The sequence below is a fragment of the Lithobates pipiens genome, unplaced genomic scaffold (genome assembly GCF_037356315.1).
Source record: "Lithobates pipiens isolate NorthernLeopardFrog02 unplaced genomic scaffold, aLitPip1_a1.2 Scaffold_27, whole genome shotgun sequence".
In the NCBI taxonomy this organism is placed as follows: Eukaryota; Metazoa; Chordata; class Amphibia; order Anura; family Ranidae; genus Lithobates; species Lithobates pipiens.
This window is the reverse complement of record NW_027507788.1, coordinates 26,360,558-26,377,959: the sequence shown is the minus strand read 5'-3', so window position 1 is coordinate 26,377,959 and position 17,402 is coordinate 26,360,558. Positions and strand designations below refer to the sequence as shown.

The following is a 17,402-nucleotide window of genomic DNA, read 5'->3' as shown; positions in this document are numbered from 1 at the left end:
TTCTTATTGGCTGCCAATATAAGGGGCATTCTTCCCACTGACCAACAATTCATTTATTTTAGCAGACCTGAAAACGAGTTCTTTATGCCTCTTTTGTAAAAAGGTTGAGAAAGGCTGTCATAGCATTAATAGTACTCTTTAATGAAAACACCTAGGCTCAATCATTTTGGTGGGGTGTCTACGTACTTTTGTGATGATCATTGTCCACAAAACTTTGTTCATGTAGTGTACCCGCCCAATGGACAAGTTCCCTTTAAAGCACATGCCAAGACAGTTGATTGTTGTGTATTTCTTTATTGCTTTGCTCTGGGAATGCTCCAACCCAGTCTTTTCACTCACAGATACACAGAAAGCACCTGTGGGTTTTTCCCATTTCTTTTTCCTCCTTGGTCTCCCTCCCATTCCAAAAAATTAGCACAGACATCTGGACAGAACACTGGATGAGGAGAGGGAGGTCGGGGCCTCAAACACGCACGTACTGCACAATATACTAGACTGGGTACACAGGTGAAGCACAAGAAACCTTTTGGGACGGGATGGGAAGTAGGGGGTCCTGCTTAGAACTGTCCACAGACTGAAGCAACCAAAGTTGTCCTAACAAGGTACACAAATCCACTTTGACCTTCAGCAGCCAATCAGCGTTTGCCGTTTTTCTGGCACCTTTAAAGATGGAAGCCAACATGGTCACTTGCGCTCACTGTGATTGCTGGGCACTTCATACCATCTTGCGGCGTGTTGTTAAAAGAAGGTTCTTTGTGTTGCAACAAGGAGAACACATCGATATCGCATGTAATGGTCATGGAAGTGTTCTAGAAAGGTTTGCTCTGTATGGATTTGAACTAAAGTGCTGCTGTTAATTATTTTTTTTCTTCAAAAAGAAAACATTTTTGAGCAATTGATTATTTACTTGAGGCATGAGCTGTCTGGAACAAACGGAATGATTCATTTTTGATTCACAACACTAGGATGATGGTATAAGAAATGAGCAAATAATATTTCTGTAGCTTAATGGTTGAGAGGTGTCACGGTATTGACTGCATCCATATTACCTTACAGTTGTCATACACCAGCGTCTGATGATTAGTTGGGTATTTTTGATAGAGATGAATGAAAGTGATTTTTCAGCATCCACATTACCACTGATGCCTTTATTACCACTAATAACGCAAGGGACTTTGTAAAGTATATCTAAAGCCAAACTTGTTTTTCTATTTTAAATAAAGGTGGAGGAAAGGTTAGCGCAAAGGTAATATCTAGTCATACAAGGGAAAAATGTATATCCCAGGATATAAATACAAAATAAGCTAGAGATTTCTTCCTGTCATAGTTTTTTTGCCACTAGATGTCCTAAGTCTGATGGCAAGCATCATTCAACCCACTTCCTCTGAGCCTAGGTCATCATGTACCTGCTCCATCCAGTTACTTGAGAAACAGTAAAGGGCTGAACTGATCTCTATCACTCTGCTATATCCTCTATGAGCAAGCTTCTTGTCAGGACAAGAGCTGCTTCTGACTTTTACACTCCAGCTCCGCTGTACAGGGAATACAAGAGTGTGTCAGATTTAGGTATTTACGCTGCTTGAATTTAACCTCTTCACGATGGCAGTATGCATATATGCGACCTCTCGGCGGGTGGGGCTTAATGCTAAGTAGGCGCAAGTATGTGTGCAAGAATGTACACAGAGCTTTTCCGGCACAGTTACCAGTGGCTAACGGAAAGCTCCCGATCTCTGCTTGCAATCAGGAGATTTCCAATAATGTGATCACTACGACAGCCAATCATGGTGGTCAGGTGATTAGAATCCTGGCATCAGAAATCTCTTAAAGGGTGGGAGGTGCCAGCTTTAAAAAAAATATTTTAATGATGAAATAATAATAATTACAGAGCTACATTAATTCTGCCTTGCACATTTGCCATCTGCATCCTGTTGGGAAAATATGCTTCACCATCTATCTTAGAGACACAACAGGAAGTGATAGAAAATATCTCAAAAGATGGGGATATGCCCACTTAAGGGTTAAAAGCAATACTTTTTCTCTTAAATTTTGTATAGAGTAGGAAAGGGTTAGACTCTCAAGTTTTTATTATAGTCCTTGTTGGCGGGATTCACCCCTCTATTTGTCCTCGTAACCTTTGCCACCGAGACAGAAATTAAGGGAAAATCCAAAATTTTAGAGTTGTACCCAGAGAAGTAAGGTGAAATCTTCCAATGGGGACACTTCTTCTGGGAACGACCATTAAAGAAGGGAATTTTCTTCACTTTCGGAGATTTCTCTAACATCCGGTTGTGTTTCTGAAGGCAAAGGGACATTTCCCCAATGGTACAGCAAGAGAAAAAAAATTATTTCTGTTCTGGTGACAACCTCCAGTTCTTGTATTTTTTTCCTCAAGGTCACCAAGATAAACCAGCAGTAAGTCTCCATAAAACAGAGCAAAGAGGGTTCCCGCTTGCCAGCGCACAGTATTGGTTTCTGGAAGCTCTGGTGCCGGCATCAGATGGAGCTCATCCACCCAACAAAAGTACCAGCCATATGCCTATAACCCACCATTTCAATAAAGCTTTATTGTCCCAGACAAGCTAATAAGCCTCACCTGGGAACCCCTCTAGCTAATGCATTTCCCCTAACTTTTGGCTTAGAGATGTTTCTTTTGCTGGGAGTACATCTCCAACGTAGGGAAACGGTCAACAATAAAAACCTGACTGGGGGTTTCATCTTTTCTCACGCTATCCAAAACTAAAATATATATTTGGCTTTAGATACATTTTAAGCTGGTTGTACACGCAACTGACTGTAAAACTAGCTTTATATTCACCAGCAATGATGTTAAGAGAAGATTGTACAACCAGATTGCAACACATAGTGACCGCGCATCTCAAACAAACTCCATCAACTTTCCATTGTAAAATCAATGGAACCAATTGAGGTTATCAACAATGAACAGCTCCTATCAGAACTGTTACGACTAAAATGTACTGGTGGTAGGTTGACGTGATGTGATGGCTCATTTTTGTAATATCTGGCTGCAAGTAATTAGGTCAATTCAAAATTGTTATGTTTATGGTAAGCATTCTGAGATCATGGCTTCAAGAGGCCAAAATTAAAGCCCAACTCCACCCCAAACCTCTGGGTTTTTATTTACTGTCTGTTGCTCCATTGGTATAGCCGGCCATAGATGGTCCAAATCTCGGCTGGTTCAGCAGCGACCAGACAAGATTCAAACCATTTATGGGCAGGCTGATTGTACCCAAGTTGATCTGTCGATTGACTTGGGTACAGACAGCATGTCCGATTTTTGCATGCGATTATTGTCAGCGGCTAGCAATAATTACTATGTTCTCCCTGCATGGATGACTCCTCGCCAGGAGAACACAATAGCTCCAGGGGAGGGATTCCATTGACAGTGCCAATGGGGGAACCAAGCGATTTTATTTCCTCCAACCGATGGTGGTTGCATCTTCTATGGCCTGCCTTAGCCCACGGCATTTTAATGCACCCCAATGCACCAATGTGAAGCATCTATGTCTTGTGGTGCAGCGCCTTGAAAGTTTCAAACTGTGGCAGTCAATTTTTTTGATATAGTGGGCCTCAAATGCAACCCCTGACATCAACAAAGGCCCTCACACAAAATTCAGACACACAAAATGATACGGTCAAAACTATGGTCGTGATACAAGAGGTTTTCAGAGGCTGTCAACATAATACGGGAGATGGTCAGAAACTGGTGACATGGTAAAGGAGATGGTCAGAAACTGTGGACATAGTACAGCATATGGTCAGAGATTGCAGTCATGATACAAGGGATGGTCATAGACTACAGATATGGTACAGGAGATGATCAGAGGCTGCAGATATGTTGCAGGAGACTTTTAGAGGCTATGAACATGGTATAGTAGTTGTTGGAGACTGGGGACATGCTTCAGGAGACAACTGTAGACTAGAGACATATTGCATGAGACTACTAGAAATCAATGCTATAACAGGGCAATAGGAAACACAGATTAGTGTCTGAAGTAGCCCTGTAAGCCACACAAAAAGGTTGAAAGGCTGTAGGTTGGACACCAGGGAGTTAGATGATCTCCAAGGTTATTATTACTCCCTGTGTCTCCCTGTCCTAGTGACAACCCTTCCCTTCTTACTTGAGGTGAGATCTCCTCAAAGGGGTCATGGAAGGCAACCAGTTGGGGTGACCTTGGCATTTTATATGAATGTCCGTTAAGAAGCTTACATAGACCTCCAATGGTATTGGAAACATCATTATTATGTGAAATATTTATCTCTCAATACAGATATGGATTCACAAAGGTCAACACTGCATTGCTGTTAGGGCCTCTCCATTGTAATCTTGCACCACACTCCAAGATAATTGTCTACTACTGCTACATGGGGATTTTTCATTGATCAGTACTGTGCCATGTGATAACTATGGGGCAAAATGCTAAAACATGACCCAATATTGTTTTACACCATAATGCAACAGAAAAAAAACAACCAATATTTATAATTCACGAGTGTACATTATCATGACCAGGGGGTATTCACTCAAACATTGATGGGAGTTCAACGTGAATCATTTATGAACTGCAGTTGAAGATCTCATCCACTGGGTGGCAGAAAAACACTTCAGACTCTGGACGGGTGGATATTACTCGAAGTTCGATGGTTGGATTGAATCTGACTTATCCGGAGGATTTAAACAGTTTTCCGGAAGAAATAATTAAAAAAAAAAAATGTATGCTTTCTGTAGTTGCAGTGTCATGTTGCTGTTCTCTGAGGGGCAGAATTGTGTACTTCACCTGTGTCCCAAATGAACAAATTCCAAAGTACTTTAATAGAAAAATAAACACGTACAATCTCTTTAACCTGTTTGCCAATGGAAGAGAGCTGCACTGCAGTTCCCCAGTTGGCAAGCAGGGCCTCTTCATCCCAAGACTAAAAGGGTTCTTCAGTTAGCTGCACATATTACCTACAACAAAGTTGTCTCTAAAAACAGATACAAGTTGTTCTCTAAGAACGGTGTCAATGCTTCCTGTTGCCTTCTGGTTTTCGTCACTTGAGATCATCGATAACAAAACAAAATCTTTGTTTAAAAGTAGATTTGTATTATAGGAGTGCAGGACCCCCTGAGTGGATGAGAACAGGTAAACCATTTTCTAAACTTTTTGGAGGCAGCTCTATGTCTACAGTTGTATCCCAAGGAGTCCCCAAAAAAATCTGTAGCGTCTTGGAAAAATTAGAGCGCCACAACAATTGGATCAAGTTTTTTTTTTATTTAAATACAATGTAATGGTAACAATGCAATGTAACTATAATAAATCCAATGCGTTTCAAGGGTTCACATATCTCCCTTCATCAGGGCTTGTACTGTATGGTGACAATGAATACAAATGTGTACTGGACTTGTACACAGAGAACAAGGTTGGTAGCAGTTGGCCACCAGCGTCACAGCCATACAAGGCATTGGCTTTATACTTTTATATTGCATTTAATAAAAACCCCTACTGGACTTATCCAATCATTGTGGCGCCTCAATTCTTTTAATACTCTAAAACAGAAACCTTTGTGAACTATGACTTCTGGTGCTCATCAAGGTCAACCTGCACACCTGTTCTAAGCCCTTGTACACACGGTCGGAGAATCCGTCGGAATGTGTCCTATCGGACCGTGTTGTCGGATAATCTGACTGTGTGTGGTATGCATCGGACTGATTCCGTCGGAATATCCGTCGGACCCAATTTTCCAACTTGTTGGAAATATTTTCCGACCAACTGGTTCGATCGGACATACTCCGATCATGTGTAGAGAATTTTGATCGAACCAAGTGCCACGCATGCTCAGATCAAATTCCTACATCAAAGCTATTGGCTACTAGCCTGAACGTAGTCCCATCGTAACGAAATTACGTCATCACGCTCTAAATGATCGGATTTTTCGACAACTTAGTCCGACCGTGTGTATGCAACAGTTTCGGACAGAATCCGACGGATTTGGTTGTTGAAATGTCCGACCGTGTGTACAAGGGCTAAGAGAAGAATTATCTGCAAGTAAGATAAAGCTGGAGCAACCCTTCAGGTCAATCTTAATGCTGGTTTGTGTTGATCATATTATTTTTTTATGCTCAATGGGTATACTGAATTCCAATTCCAATAATCAAAGTGCAGTAACTCAAAGCAACCAATCAGAATTCACCAATTGCTGACCTGCAAACTGAAATTTGATGCTATAGGTGGCTGCATTGAGTTTATCATCATTGACCTTTATACTTATTCCCACAACTGTATTATGTTCTAGCATGGTCCAGAAGATAATACAAGTTGTATAATAACTTTAGTTAGCGGTCATTATGTTAAAGTTAACGGGAAGGTGATCAACTGTTTCTAGTAACAAGTGTTCGATGTGCATGTGATATGAGCCATTACCAGTGACTGGATAGGCTGCATAGCCATGACATCAGCTCCATGTACCATGCTGAAAATGGACATAGAACAAGTTCCGCATGTAGGCAGTTAAGTCAGAACTCTGGAGCTGCATTTGTTTCGGCTTAGCAACAGATAGCAGCGCAGTTTGGGTGAAGAAGAAAAGCAGGGGAGCTTTCACTTTTAGAAGGAGGTTAGCAATGGCCATTATCATCCTGACAGGGTCTCTTGAAATACAGACTTTAAGGTGAACTTGTACCCGTGCTTTGGCCATGGAGAGCTACAACAGGTTCACTTTAAAACCAGAAACTCAGCATCTTATACTTATTTTTGCCTTGCTCCCCTAGGCTAGGAGTGAGAAGGAAAAGCCTTCTATAAGCCTGAGGGCACATTTACATGTTTGCAGAGCATTAAGATAGCCTATTGAAATCAATGGGCTGACAACGATATGACGAAAAATAGGCATAACCCTTGTTGCCACACAGGTGCATTGGGGTGCAAATGAATGGCAGTGCAATACATGTAACGTGTGTTGTGTTTTACTGCAACATGAAGGTAGAGAGACTTCCCCCACCTCATGTGATGGCGCTCGGTGCCGGTTTGGCCAATCAACATGCATCAGGTACTTCTCTGTCTCCTGGCACTGAATAAATCAATGGGGGAGGGAAGTGAAGGTGAGTATGTGTGGGAGGAGAGCTGGGCATTAAAGTGAGCCTGTAGGATGCTTTTCAAGAACAAAATGGCTGACTCTGTTTCACTTACCAGGGTGTTTCAAATGAAAGAGTTGCGTGACCATGATATCTTAGCAGTCCGCTCTTCTTTTCCTTATAGCTATATGTTAGATCAACCATTCTCAAAGAGGGTTCTGTGGAACCCTACGGCTCCTCCAGAGGTTGCTAGAGGTTCCTTGATTGACCTCCCATCTGATGATACCTGTGCAAACACCACTTGGTGAGGCCAACTGCAAGACACCAATAATATTTTTAGCTAACTGTAAGGGTGACATTCTTCTTACGGCACCCTAATAAAAGGGCATTCTTTCCACAGAACCCCAATGAGTTTATTTTAGCTGGGGTTCTCTGAGACCTGAAAATTATTTTATGGTTACTCTGGGGTGAAAAATGTTATAACGGTTTGGTTAGACACTTGACAAGAATAATCTCAACAGAGAGTGGAAGAATTGGGGGGGGGGGGGGGGGGTATCTGGGTGTGTGATTAGAGTGGAGGGGTCTGGAGATGTGATCAAAGCGAAGGGATGGGGCAGATCTGGAGGTGTAATCACAGTGGAGGGAGGGATCTGGGGGTGTGATCAGGATGGAGGGAATCTGGGGGGGGGGGTGATCAGGGTATCATGCGGGTGTGATCATGATTGGGGCCTCTGGGGGGGGGTGTGATCAGAGTGAGGAGTATCTGGGGTTGTGATCAGGGTCGGGGGTGTCTGGAGGGTGTGATCAGAATGGGGGGTATCTGGGGGTGTGATCAGGGTGGGACTATCTAAAAGCCCATGGTTAGGGGGCCCAAATTATTTGCCTTGCCCTGGGCGCTGACAACCCATGCTATGTCACTGGCAATTCCTGTCACTTGTGTCTGTAGCTCAAAGGAGATCTGTGTATGCCAGCACTGCATCCACCCTCTGAAGGGGGCATCTAATATGTACATATGTCTGGTGAGTGCCAGTAGATGCATGAGCCAGGTTTTTCCTCACTAGTTCTGTTCCAAATTATAAAAGGTTTATATAAAAACCTAGTTAAACCAAGTGATAGTGTGTAGTCTACAGGCTTGAGGTCTAGGGGTACAGGTGTTTATTAGGTGCAAATCAATGGCTGGAGATGATCACATGTAACTGCACACACAAGTGGATAAATACTATTGTCACCTCTGGCCAAGCCTGGACACAGATGTTTGCATCAAGAGTCATGGGCTCTTCTGTATAGAAGCTGTTAAGACCCAGTGTTGGAAGGAGGCCTAGCTTATGATATTGCACACAGGTCCATTGCTTTACAAAAAACGATCCCATCAACCCTTGTGCTGCCTTTTATCAACCTGACTGGTTTCGATGGGCCAAGATAAAGTGGGTATGAGGCACTGGACTTGGATCTCCTCTCCATCAATCAAGGAGCATTAGTTGGGCCTGATAACTGGACCTTGGAAGCTCTACTGCAAAGCAGTACGCCACCTAAATAGGGATAATTGCTTCCACAGAGAACTCAACGGTGTGCCAACCAGACTTAGTTTTTTTTTTTTTTGTAGATTTTTCTTGGTTTCAATGAATAATAGTTCCTCTTTGTTCCACTCATCATACATCAGTTTGAATCAGTTGCCACAATGCTTCATCTGGTCTTCATGAAATAAGGCAATTCACCAAATTTATCATGGGTGACCCTGAACAAGGAGCTCTACTAAGACGAAAGGAAGAGCGAACTGCTATGACACCATGGACACGCGGCTCTTTATTCTGACACCCTGAGGCCATTTTGTTCTTGAAATGCAGCCAACAGATTCAGTAGCAACCAAACACTACATTTCATGGCTTGGTCAAGCTGATCTATACACAAAATGGCTGCCAAGTGGTGGCTTTGCAATATTGGCGTACTCCTTTACAAGTGTCTATTGGGATGAAGAGGTTGCAAAACACACTGTTCTCCCCCTATATATCCATATAATTATATATTTATATATATTTGTACATTTTTATATAGTTTCTGTGCAGCCCGACCTCTCCAGGTCTAGCTTTTTGGAGCAGCCGTTTTCTCTGGTGGGGTTTTGGAGGCGGTAGCTGGTTTTAGTCGTTCCTCCTCTGTCTGGCCTCTTCCGACAGAAGACCCGGGGCACGGAGGGCTGTATGTACACCCATCCGCCTCTGAACTACAGTCACTCACATCTGTGATTTCCAAGTCTGAGTCAGATTCTGGTTCCTGTTTTCCTTCGGGCGGGTCAGCTCTGTCTCTTCTCACTACCCCGGCACCCGCCAGGTCTCCGCTTCGGGGTATAGGTTGAGAAGTTAGGCCGGTGCAGAGCCTTGGCACTCCTGGAAGGAGGGTGGCCGACCTGTCCAAGGACTCGCCAGGGATCAGAGAGATGGGGGGAGGAATCTGGGACAGTGAGCTGGGGTAGAAATGTGGCGGGTAGAGGGAGGTAGGCAGCTTGGAGCCGCTAAGGGGGAAAGAGCTGGAGAGATAGGGGTTAAATCCCCATGGGTACTCGGGAAATGGCGAGTTACGGTTGTATGGGGGCAACAAGGCCGGAGGCTTAGTGTAACCAGAACCTGGAGAAGAAAAAGGATAAAATAAATCAGCCAAGTGAATAAACTCCAACTGACCTCAAATTCGTTTTTTTTTTTTATGTAAAATTTGACCAATGTTAAAGCAGAACCCAAGCCAAACTCCTTTAAGTAAGTGTAAATTCAGCCAAAACTTTTTTTATTGGTTTTATAAAAAGTGGGGGAAGGGCTAGAACCTCTGGGTTTTTATGGCTGTTTCCCCAGATGAGAGATTTACCTGCACTTCCTGTGTCCAGAGGCAAACAGAAAATGAAAACATTTTTAAGTAACTCCAGCAGTAGTCACTGGAAAAAGTGCCCCATTGAAAGATGCCCCTTCACCTGTTTTTGTGACGACTACAAATTTTAGATTCCCCCTCAAAAAACACAACAGGACAGATAGGTTAAATCTCCCCAGTGTGGGCACAGAAAGCAAAAAAGACCTGGCAGAGGTTCTAACCAGTCCTTGCTTTAGCCAAAGCTAGGAAAAAAACATTGACTGGAGTTATAATTTATTACATCTGAAAGAGATATGATTGTTATTTCCCATCAAAATGGCTGTATATTTGTGTGGTGGAATACAACTGCTCTCTGAATGGACGTAATCACTGACCACCTTCTTTTTCTCTTTTGCTACAATGCTAGTTGGCAATGAGAGTCAGGCAACTAGCATTGTCAGATGATGAGGTCAACCATATGTGCAGCAATTTTATTAATATTAAAATGATGACAGGTACTCCTTGACTCATCTACTTCCAGTCAAGAGAAATCTATCATTTTAATTATACAATTTATTTTTATAGAAGGCCAATGTGTGTTCCCAAAATGGCTGACAGCATGGGACCATAGTCTTCACTTGATCCCCAACTGTGTTATGACCAACAACACTTCTTGCTTCATGTTAGGCAACAAAGTTTAACCAATCAAGTTCAAGATTCAGGGTCCATTCATACGTGTGTGCAGTGGCAAAACGCATTGCCACAAAGCACGACAACAAACTTATGTTCAGTGACTTGGGGTGTCATTCAGTGTGAATTGAACCCCAACTCATTGTACGATAGAGCCCCTTCACTGCAGAGCACCACCGCCCAAATGGCCATTGTGTTACATTGACAGCTCATTCATAATGGATTGGCTGCCTTAAAGCAAAGCATATTAACATGTGTGCATTAAAGAGGAATTAATCCTGATGGGTTTTACTTCCTCTTTTTTCCCCTACAAAGTAATAGCATAATGAGCTAGCATGCATCACATACTAGCCCATTATGTTGCACTTACCTGCAACTGAAGGATGTCCCCGCTGGTGTCCGCATCCATCTTCACCCCTCTACCTTTCAGAGCCATGGACGCCGGCTCTGTGAAGGCCAGAGTCGCATGACGTCACTCCCATGCATACGCGTGGGAGCCAACGATCACAGAACGGGCCCTTTAGAAAAGGCATGATCGTGCCCTTTCTTCAGTGCGCATGCGCCGATGACGTCGCCGCAAGCGTATATGGTAAATATATCCTAAACCGTGCAGGTTTAGGAGATATTTCCAGTACCTACAGGTAAGCCTTGTTATAGGCTTACCTGTCGATAAAAGTGATGTAACTAGGTTTACAATAACTTTAACACACTACAAAGGAAAGCTTAGGTGTTAACGGGTCCTCAATGTTTCTAGAAAATTTCAGCTTGAATCTGAATTGTTGCCAAGGATAAGAGTAATGTACCCAATCGGCTTCCCCCTTTCATTGTCTAAGCTCTGCTACTACAAAGAAAGGGAGAATCTCATTGGTTGCTTTTTCATACACAAGATGATATGAGACATTAAAGGTTTTTAAAGCTTAAGACTCACCTGATCCCAAGAAAGGGAAAGCAGCTTCTAGGCACAGTTTTTCCGTGTCTGGTGCAGAAAGAGGACGATCCAAGAGTGGTGGGCGACTGGACGAAGAGAAAAGGGACTGTAGAGCCTACAAAACAGACATCCAATTCATCAGTATATAAATAGGTTATATGGAGAAATTATTCAAAAACAGCTTAAAGGGGTTGTAAAGCTTTGTTTTTTATTTTCTAAATATGTTTCTTTAAGCTAGTGCATTGTGGGTTCACTTATCTTTTCCTTCGATTTCCCTTCTAAATGTTTTTTTTTCTTTGTCTGAATTTCTCACTTACTGTTTCTCTTCAGTAAACTTCACACCATCATCCGAGTGGTGGTTAGTCAGCCAGAACAGCTAACTGAACAGCTTACTGAAGAGGAACAGGAAGTGAGAAATTCAGACAAAGAAAACAAAGAAAAAAAAAAACATTTAGAAAGGAAATCGAAGGAAAAGGTAAGTGAACCAACAATGCACTAGCTTAAAAGAACCTATTTAGAAAATAAAAAACAAAAGTTTACAACCCCTTTAACCATCTGGCACACGACATTCTCCTGAACATTAGCTTTACTCTCAAGCTGGCTATGGGCAGTTGACAGGGTCTCTTTATAAGGCCATATTGACAAGTAACTATTGAAGTGATGTCCACCGAAGTGTGTAAACTAAGATTACAGCCAAACTGCCAACACCATGTACCTTGAGTTTAGGTAGGACCTTGATCTAAGGCAGCCATTCTCAACATTTTAACATGGAAGAACCCATGAAATAATGTTTGATCTCAGGAAACCCCTGCTAATAATTATTACGTCTACAGCTCACGGCACATTAGTGTGATGGTCAAAAGGAAGAATGATTCTTACATTTGTAGTCAGTATTAGGAATCCCTATACAGATAGAAAAAAGATCATTGGTGTCAGTGGTCACTTATCTGAGAGGCAGAAATTGCTCATTGCCCAAGGAACACCTAACAATCTTTGAAGGAACCCTAGGGTTCCTGGGAATCCTGGTTAAGAAAGAACGATTTGGACTTCTCATCAAGCCTAGATAAAGTCCCTCCAAGCCTTACGCTTCCCCCCCATGTGTCAAATTCCAGATCTTCTGCTTACCATTAGACTTGAGCATGGCAGGGGGTATTAGGGCTTAATACTCTTGAAGCAATCTTCCTCTTTGTGTAAGACCCTTGGGTTTACCCATACCCCATGGAATCCCCCACCAGGCAACACACAAGTTGCACATATCTCTTTTTTTACAACCTTTTTCAGAATGTTGGCATTTATGTTGAAAGACATTGAGGCCACACTTACCGCCTGGGTTTAGGATCCAGGGCTTTAAGATACTAATCTGAATTAATCTTAAGCTTAGTTCCTTGCATGTACCCTACTAGTAATGTAATTTCTAAATTTTTCCATACCTCACATGCTTAATGGAGCCACTCACTGCCTTTGAAGAGCTTACAATCTACCATACTGAGCACAGTCACTGACAGATTGTAGGTCAATTTGAGTAGACACTAATGAACCTATCATGGTATTGGATTGACTGGGAGGAAACTAGCACATCTGAAGGAAACCCATATCTACTCCAGTAGGACTGAATGTAATCTACGCAATTGTAGGGAGTTGGTGTCCTTTGCTGTCTGTATTTGCCATAGAGTTATATGTGTACATCACTTCTGGTCCATGCTTGCTGGGTCAGAAACCCCAGATTGGAGGACTTTGATATCTTTATAAAGTGGGGTTTCTAGGAAACAGACACAGAAAGGTAAGCCTCCTGATCTTATACACACACAGGCGCTACTGTATTTTCACTCAGACCAGAAGCAGAGACTATTCGTCAAGTATTCATGTGTTCTAATAGTTTACCTGTAGCATCCCATAAATTCTTGAGTGTGTATCCAAATTCTTGACTTATCTCTGTCTATTGTCATTATCTCATATGCACAGTGCCAGATAGCTAAGTCTGTACTACTGTAAGTGTGTAGTAGTCACCTTCTGGTATATTGTTAGGTGAATATGTTTATTGCAATAGAGTTTAGATGCAGCTCCTGATATTTTAGCTAACCCAGTCCTGTCTGGTCTGGGATTCTACAGCTAGATTTAGCTCACGGCTCAAAAACCAGCATAGGCTAGAGTCAGGTTAGGCAACTGATGGCCACTTCGGGTAGTTAGAGGTCCGCTTGCATGTCCAATTACAGACAAGGGAGTAAAGTGCAGAGTAGATAGGCCGACTCTGAGTTCCAGTGCCACATCACGGTTCTCGCATTTGAGAAGCTGCGTGCCAGGCTGGTTGGTCAATGGCTGGAAGATTTCCCCAACGCTGCTGATCTTGTCTGCAGGTCTCCAACACCAAGACGAACACTGCATCGTGATCATCCTCAGGGGTCACTGCCACTGGATTTTGCTGTAACGTTCATCTGGAGGTATCTGTATTAATACCTATGTACACCCAGGTATATGTGCACAATTCCATAAGGACCCATATCAGGCCTTTTGCTGATAATACCTGCTTGTATATTGGATGTATGTATTGTATTGTATTATTTCTATACTATTATTTCCATACTGGTATGCATCTATACAATTATGGTTAATGTTATATGCTAGTTTCTCCATTTTCAATTACTTTGATTAGATTACTAGTTCATTTCCCAGGAAGGGAATCCCCTCTGTTCACAGAGGTCCTGTATAGAGGCACTGCCAACTTTATTATCAACCCCACTTTTCTACTTTGCAAAGGTTCTGATACTCTTATACACTTAGTGGGCTACACGGACACTGCTCCTGGTAGGAAATAAATCTAAGACCCCCGTGGTACAAGTCTACATCCTTAACTTCTAAGCAACAAGCAAATTGGTGTTGCTCTGGCAGGTTAACGTAATGTCCTGTACAATCAGAAGATCTTGGCCAAGGGGGTACTCAAATCCCTCTGGGTCCAACAATATCTTGTAATAATAACACCTTCCAACCCCATAAAGAATAACAGATCTGTAATTACAGAGACCTGATGTACATAATAAGCTCATCATCATCATGCTTCTAATGAAGAGATGAGATGGGGAAAAAGGCAAACATTATATATATATGCAGTGTGTTACAAAAGTGAGTACACCCCTCACATTTTTGTAAATATTTTATTTATATTTATATTATATTCTATCTTTTCACGTGACAACACTGAAGAAATGACACTTTGCTACAATGTAAAGTAGTGAGTGTACAGCTTGTATAACAGTGTAAATTTGCTGCCCCCTCAAAATAACTCAACACACAGCCATTAATGTCTAATCCGCTGGCAACAAAAGTGAGTACGCCCCTAAGTGAAAATGTCCAAATTGGGCCCAAAGTGTCGATATTTTGTGTGGCCACCATTATTTTCCAGCACTGCCTTAACCCTCTTAGGCATGGAGGTCACCAGAGCTTCACAGGTTGTCACTGGAGTCCTCTTCCCCTCCTCCATGATGACATCACAGAGCTGGTGGATGTTAGAGACCTTGTACTCCTCCACCTTTTGTTTGAGGATGTCCCACAGATGCTCAATAGGGTTTAGGTCTGGAGACATACTTGGCCAGTCCATCACCTTTACTCTCAAATTCTTTAGCAAGGCAGTGGTCATCTTGGAGGTTTGTTTGGGGTCGATATCATGTTGGAATACTGCCCTGTGGCCCAGTTTTCGAAGAGAGGGGATCATGCTCTGCTTCAGTATGTCACAGTACATGTTGGCATTCATGGTTCCTTCAATGTACTGTAGCTCCCAAGTGCCGGCAGCACTCATGCAGCCCCCAGACCATGACACTCCCACCACCATGGTTGGCTGTAGGGAAGGCACATTTGTCTTTGTACTCCTCACCTGGTTTCCGCCACACACGCTTGACACCATCTGAACCAAATACGTTTATCTTGGTCCCATCAGATCACAGGACATGGTTCCAGTAATCCATGTCCTTAGTCTGCTTGTCTTCAGCAAACTGCAGGCTTTCTTGTGCATCATTTTTAGAAGAGGCTTTCTTCTGGGACGACAGCCATGCAGACCAATTTGATGCAGTGTGTGGCGTATGGTCTGAGCACTGACAGGCTGACCCCCCATCCCTTCAACCTCTGCAGCAATGCTGGCAGCACTCATATGTCTATTTCCCAAAGACAACCTCTGGATATGACGCTGAGCACGTGCACTCAACTTCTTTGGTCCACCATGGCAAGGCCTGTTCTGAGTATAACCTGTCCTGTTAAACCACTGTATGGACTTGGCCACCGTGCTGCAGCTCAGTTTCAGGGTCTTGGCAAATTTCTTATAGCCTAGGCCAGTGATGGTGAACCTTGGCACCCCAGATGTTTTAAAACTACATTTCCCATGATGCTCATGCACTCTGCAGTGTAGTGGAGCATCATGGGAAATGTAGTTCTGAAACATCTGGAGTGCCAAGGTTCACCATCACTGCCCTAGGCCATCTTTATGTAGAGCAACAATATGTGCCCAGTATGAGAGCGTGAGAGGGATAACACCAAATTTAACACACCTGCTCCCCATTCACACCTGAGTCCTTGTAACACTAACCAGTCACATGACACTGGGGAACAAAAATGGCTAATTGGGCCCAATTTGGACATTTTCACTTAGGGGTGTACTCACATTTGTTGCCAGCAGTTTAGACATTAATGACTGTGTGTTGAGTTATTAGAGACGACAGCAAATTTACACTGTTTTACAAGCTGTACACTCACTACTTTACATTGTAGACAAGTGTCATTTCTTCAGTGTTGTCACATGAAAAAAATATAATAAAATATTTACAAAAATTTGATAGTCTTGGAGCGCTGGGGGAGAAAAAAACAGCAACACACTGGTCTTTCCAGTGAATGGCTGTGCAGGGGCGTGTCACAACAAGTCTGCTCATATGAGGAGAGCAGGCTGAGTTCCCAGCACAGCTAGAAATCAGATCACACCATGCTCTCCTGCCTAGTGTGATCAGTTTTTGATAGGAAAGTTGGGGGTCTAGCAAGAACAACAGTGATTTCACAAAAATGAAGCAATACAAAGAGAACAGGAGACTTATTCATACAACAGCTGGAGTGCCAAGGTTGCCTTCTACTTTTTTAAGTTATATGCTGTTTTTTATTTTAGTTTTCGATGATGTGAGGAAGCATAAGGAACCCCTTTCTGGAATTTACTGCTATGGAGAGCTCCATTAGAGATTTATCCTCACTTCCTGTCCCGGTGACAACTGTTTCCCCAGATGGGACATGAGAAAGAAATCTGCAACCCTAAAATAAAAAGGCTAGAGGGTAAAGAATACAATGTTACAATTGGCCATCTTGTGCCTCTTACCTCAGGAGTGAAGGGGTCATGAGCATGGGTCCCAGGGAAGGGGCCCTGCCCCAGCAGCAGGGAGGAGTTTGCCATGTCCAGCAGAGGATAGTTCACCAGTACGACTTTACTAAAGTTGAACTTGTAGGTGAAACGTTTTCCTTTAGTTTTGTGCAGAATTCTCTTGTTGTAGTAGTACCTGCGTCAAAGACAGGCTCGTCAGTCACAAGCAACATATAAGAAATGAATGTACACTATATTTCCAAAAGTATTGGGACACCTGCCTTTACACACAACATAAACATTAATGGCATCTCAGTCTTAGTCCGTAGGGTTCAATATTGAGTTGGCCCACCCTTTGCAGCTATAACAGCTTCAACTCTTCTGGGAAGGCCGTCCACAAGGTTTAGGAGTGTGTCTATGGGAATGTTTGACCATTCTTCCAGAAGCGCATTTGTGAGGTCAGGCACTGATCATGGGACGAGAAGGCCTGGCCCGCAGTGTCCGCTATAATTCATCCCATAGGTATTCTATTGGGGTGAGGTCGGGACTCTGTTCAGACCAGTCAAGTT

At 42.8% G+C, this 17,402-nt stretch overlaps 1 protein-coding gene across 2 annotated transcripts in view; it reads right to left on the bottom strand.

Moving 5' to 3' along the window:
• Positions 1-278: 278 nt before the first annotated feature.
• Positions 279-17,402, bottom strand: part of ERFL (ETS repressor factor like) — a 111,996-nt gene continuing 94,872 nt past the window's right edge. For both annotated transcript variants that reach the window (XM_077456656.1, XM_077456655.1), the window contains 3 exons: positions 16,852-17,029; positions 11,511-11,625; positions 279-9,681 (listed from right to left, as the gene is read on the bottom strand). In XM_077456656.1, coding sequence (XP_077312782.1) covers positions 9,143-9,681; positions 11,511-11,625; positions 16,852-17,029 — 832 coding nt within the window. In that variant the 3' untranslated portion in view covers positions 279-9,142. The remainder of the gene's footprint in view (positions 9,682-11,510; positions 11,626-16,851; positions 17,030-17,402) is intronic.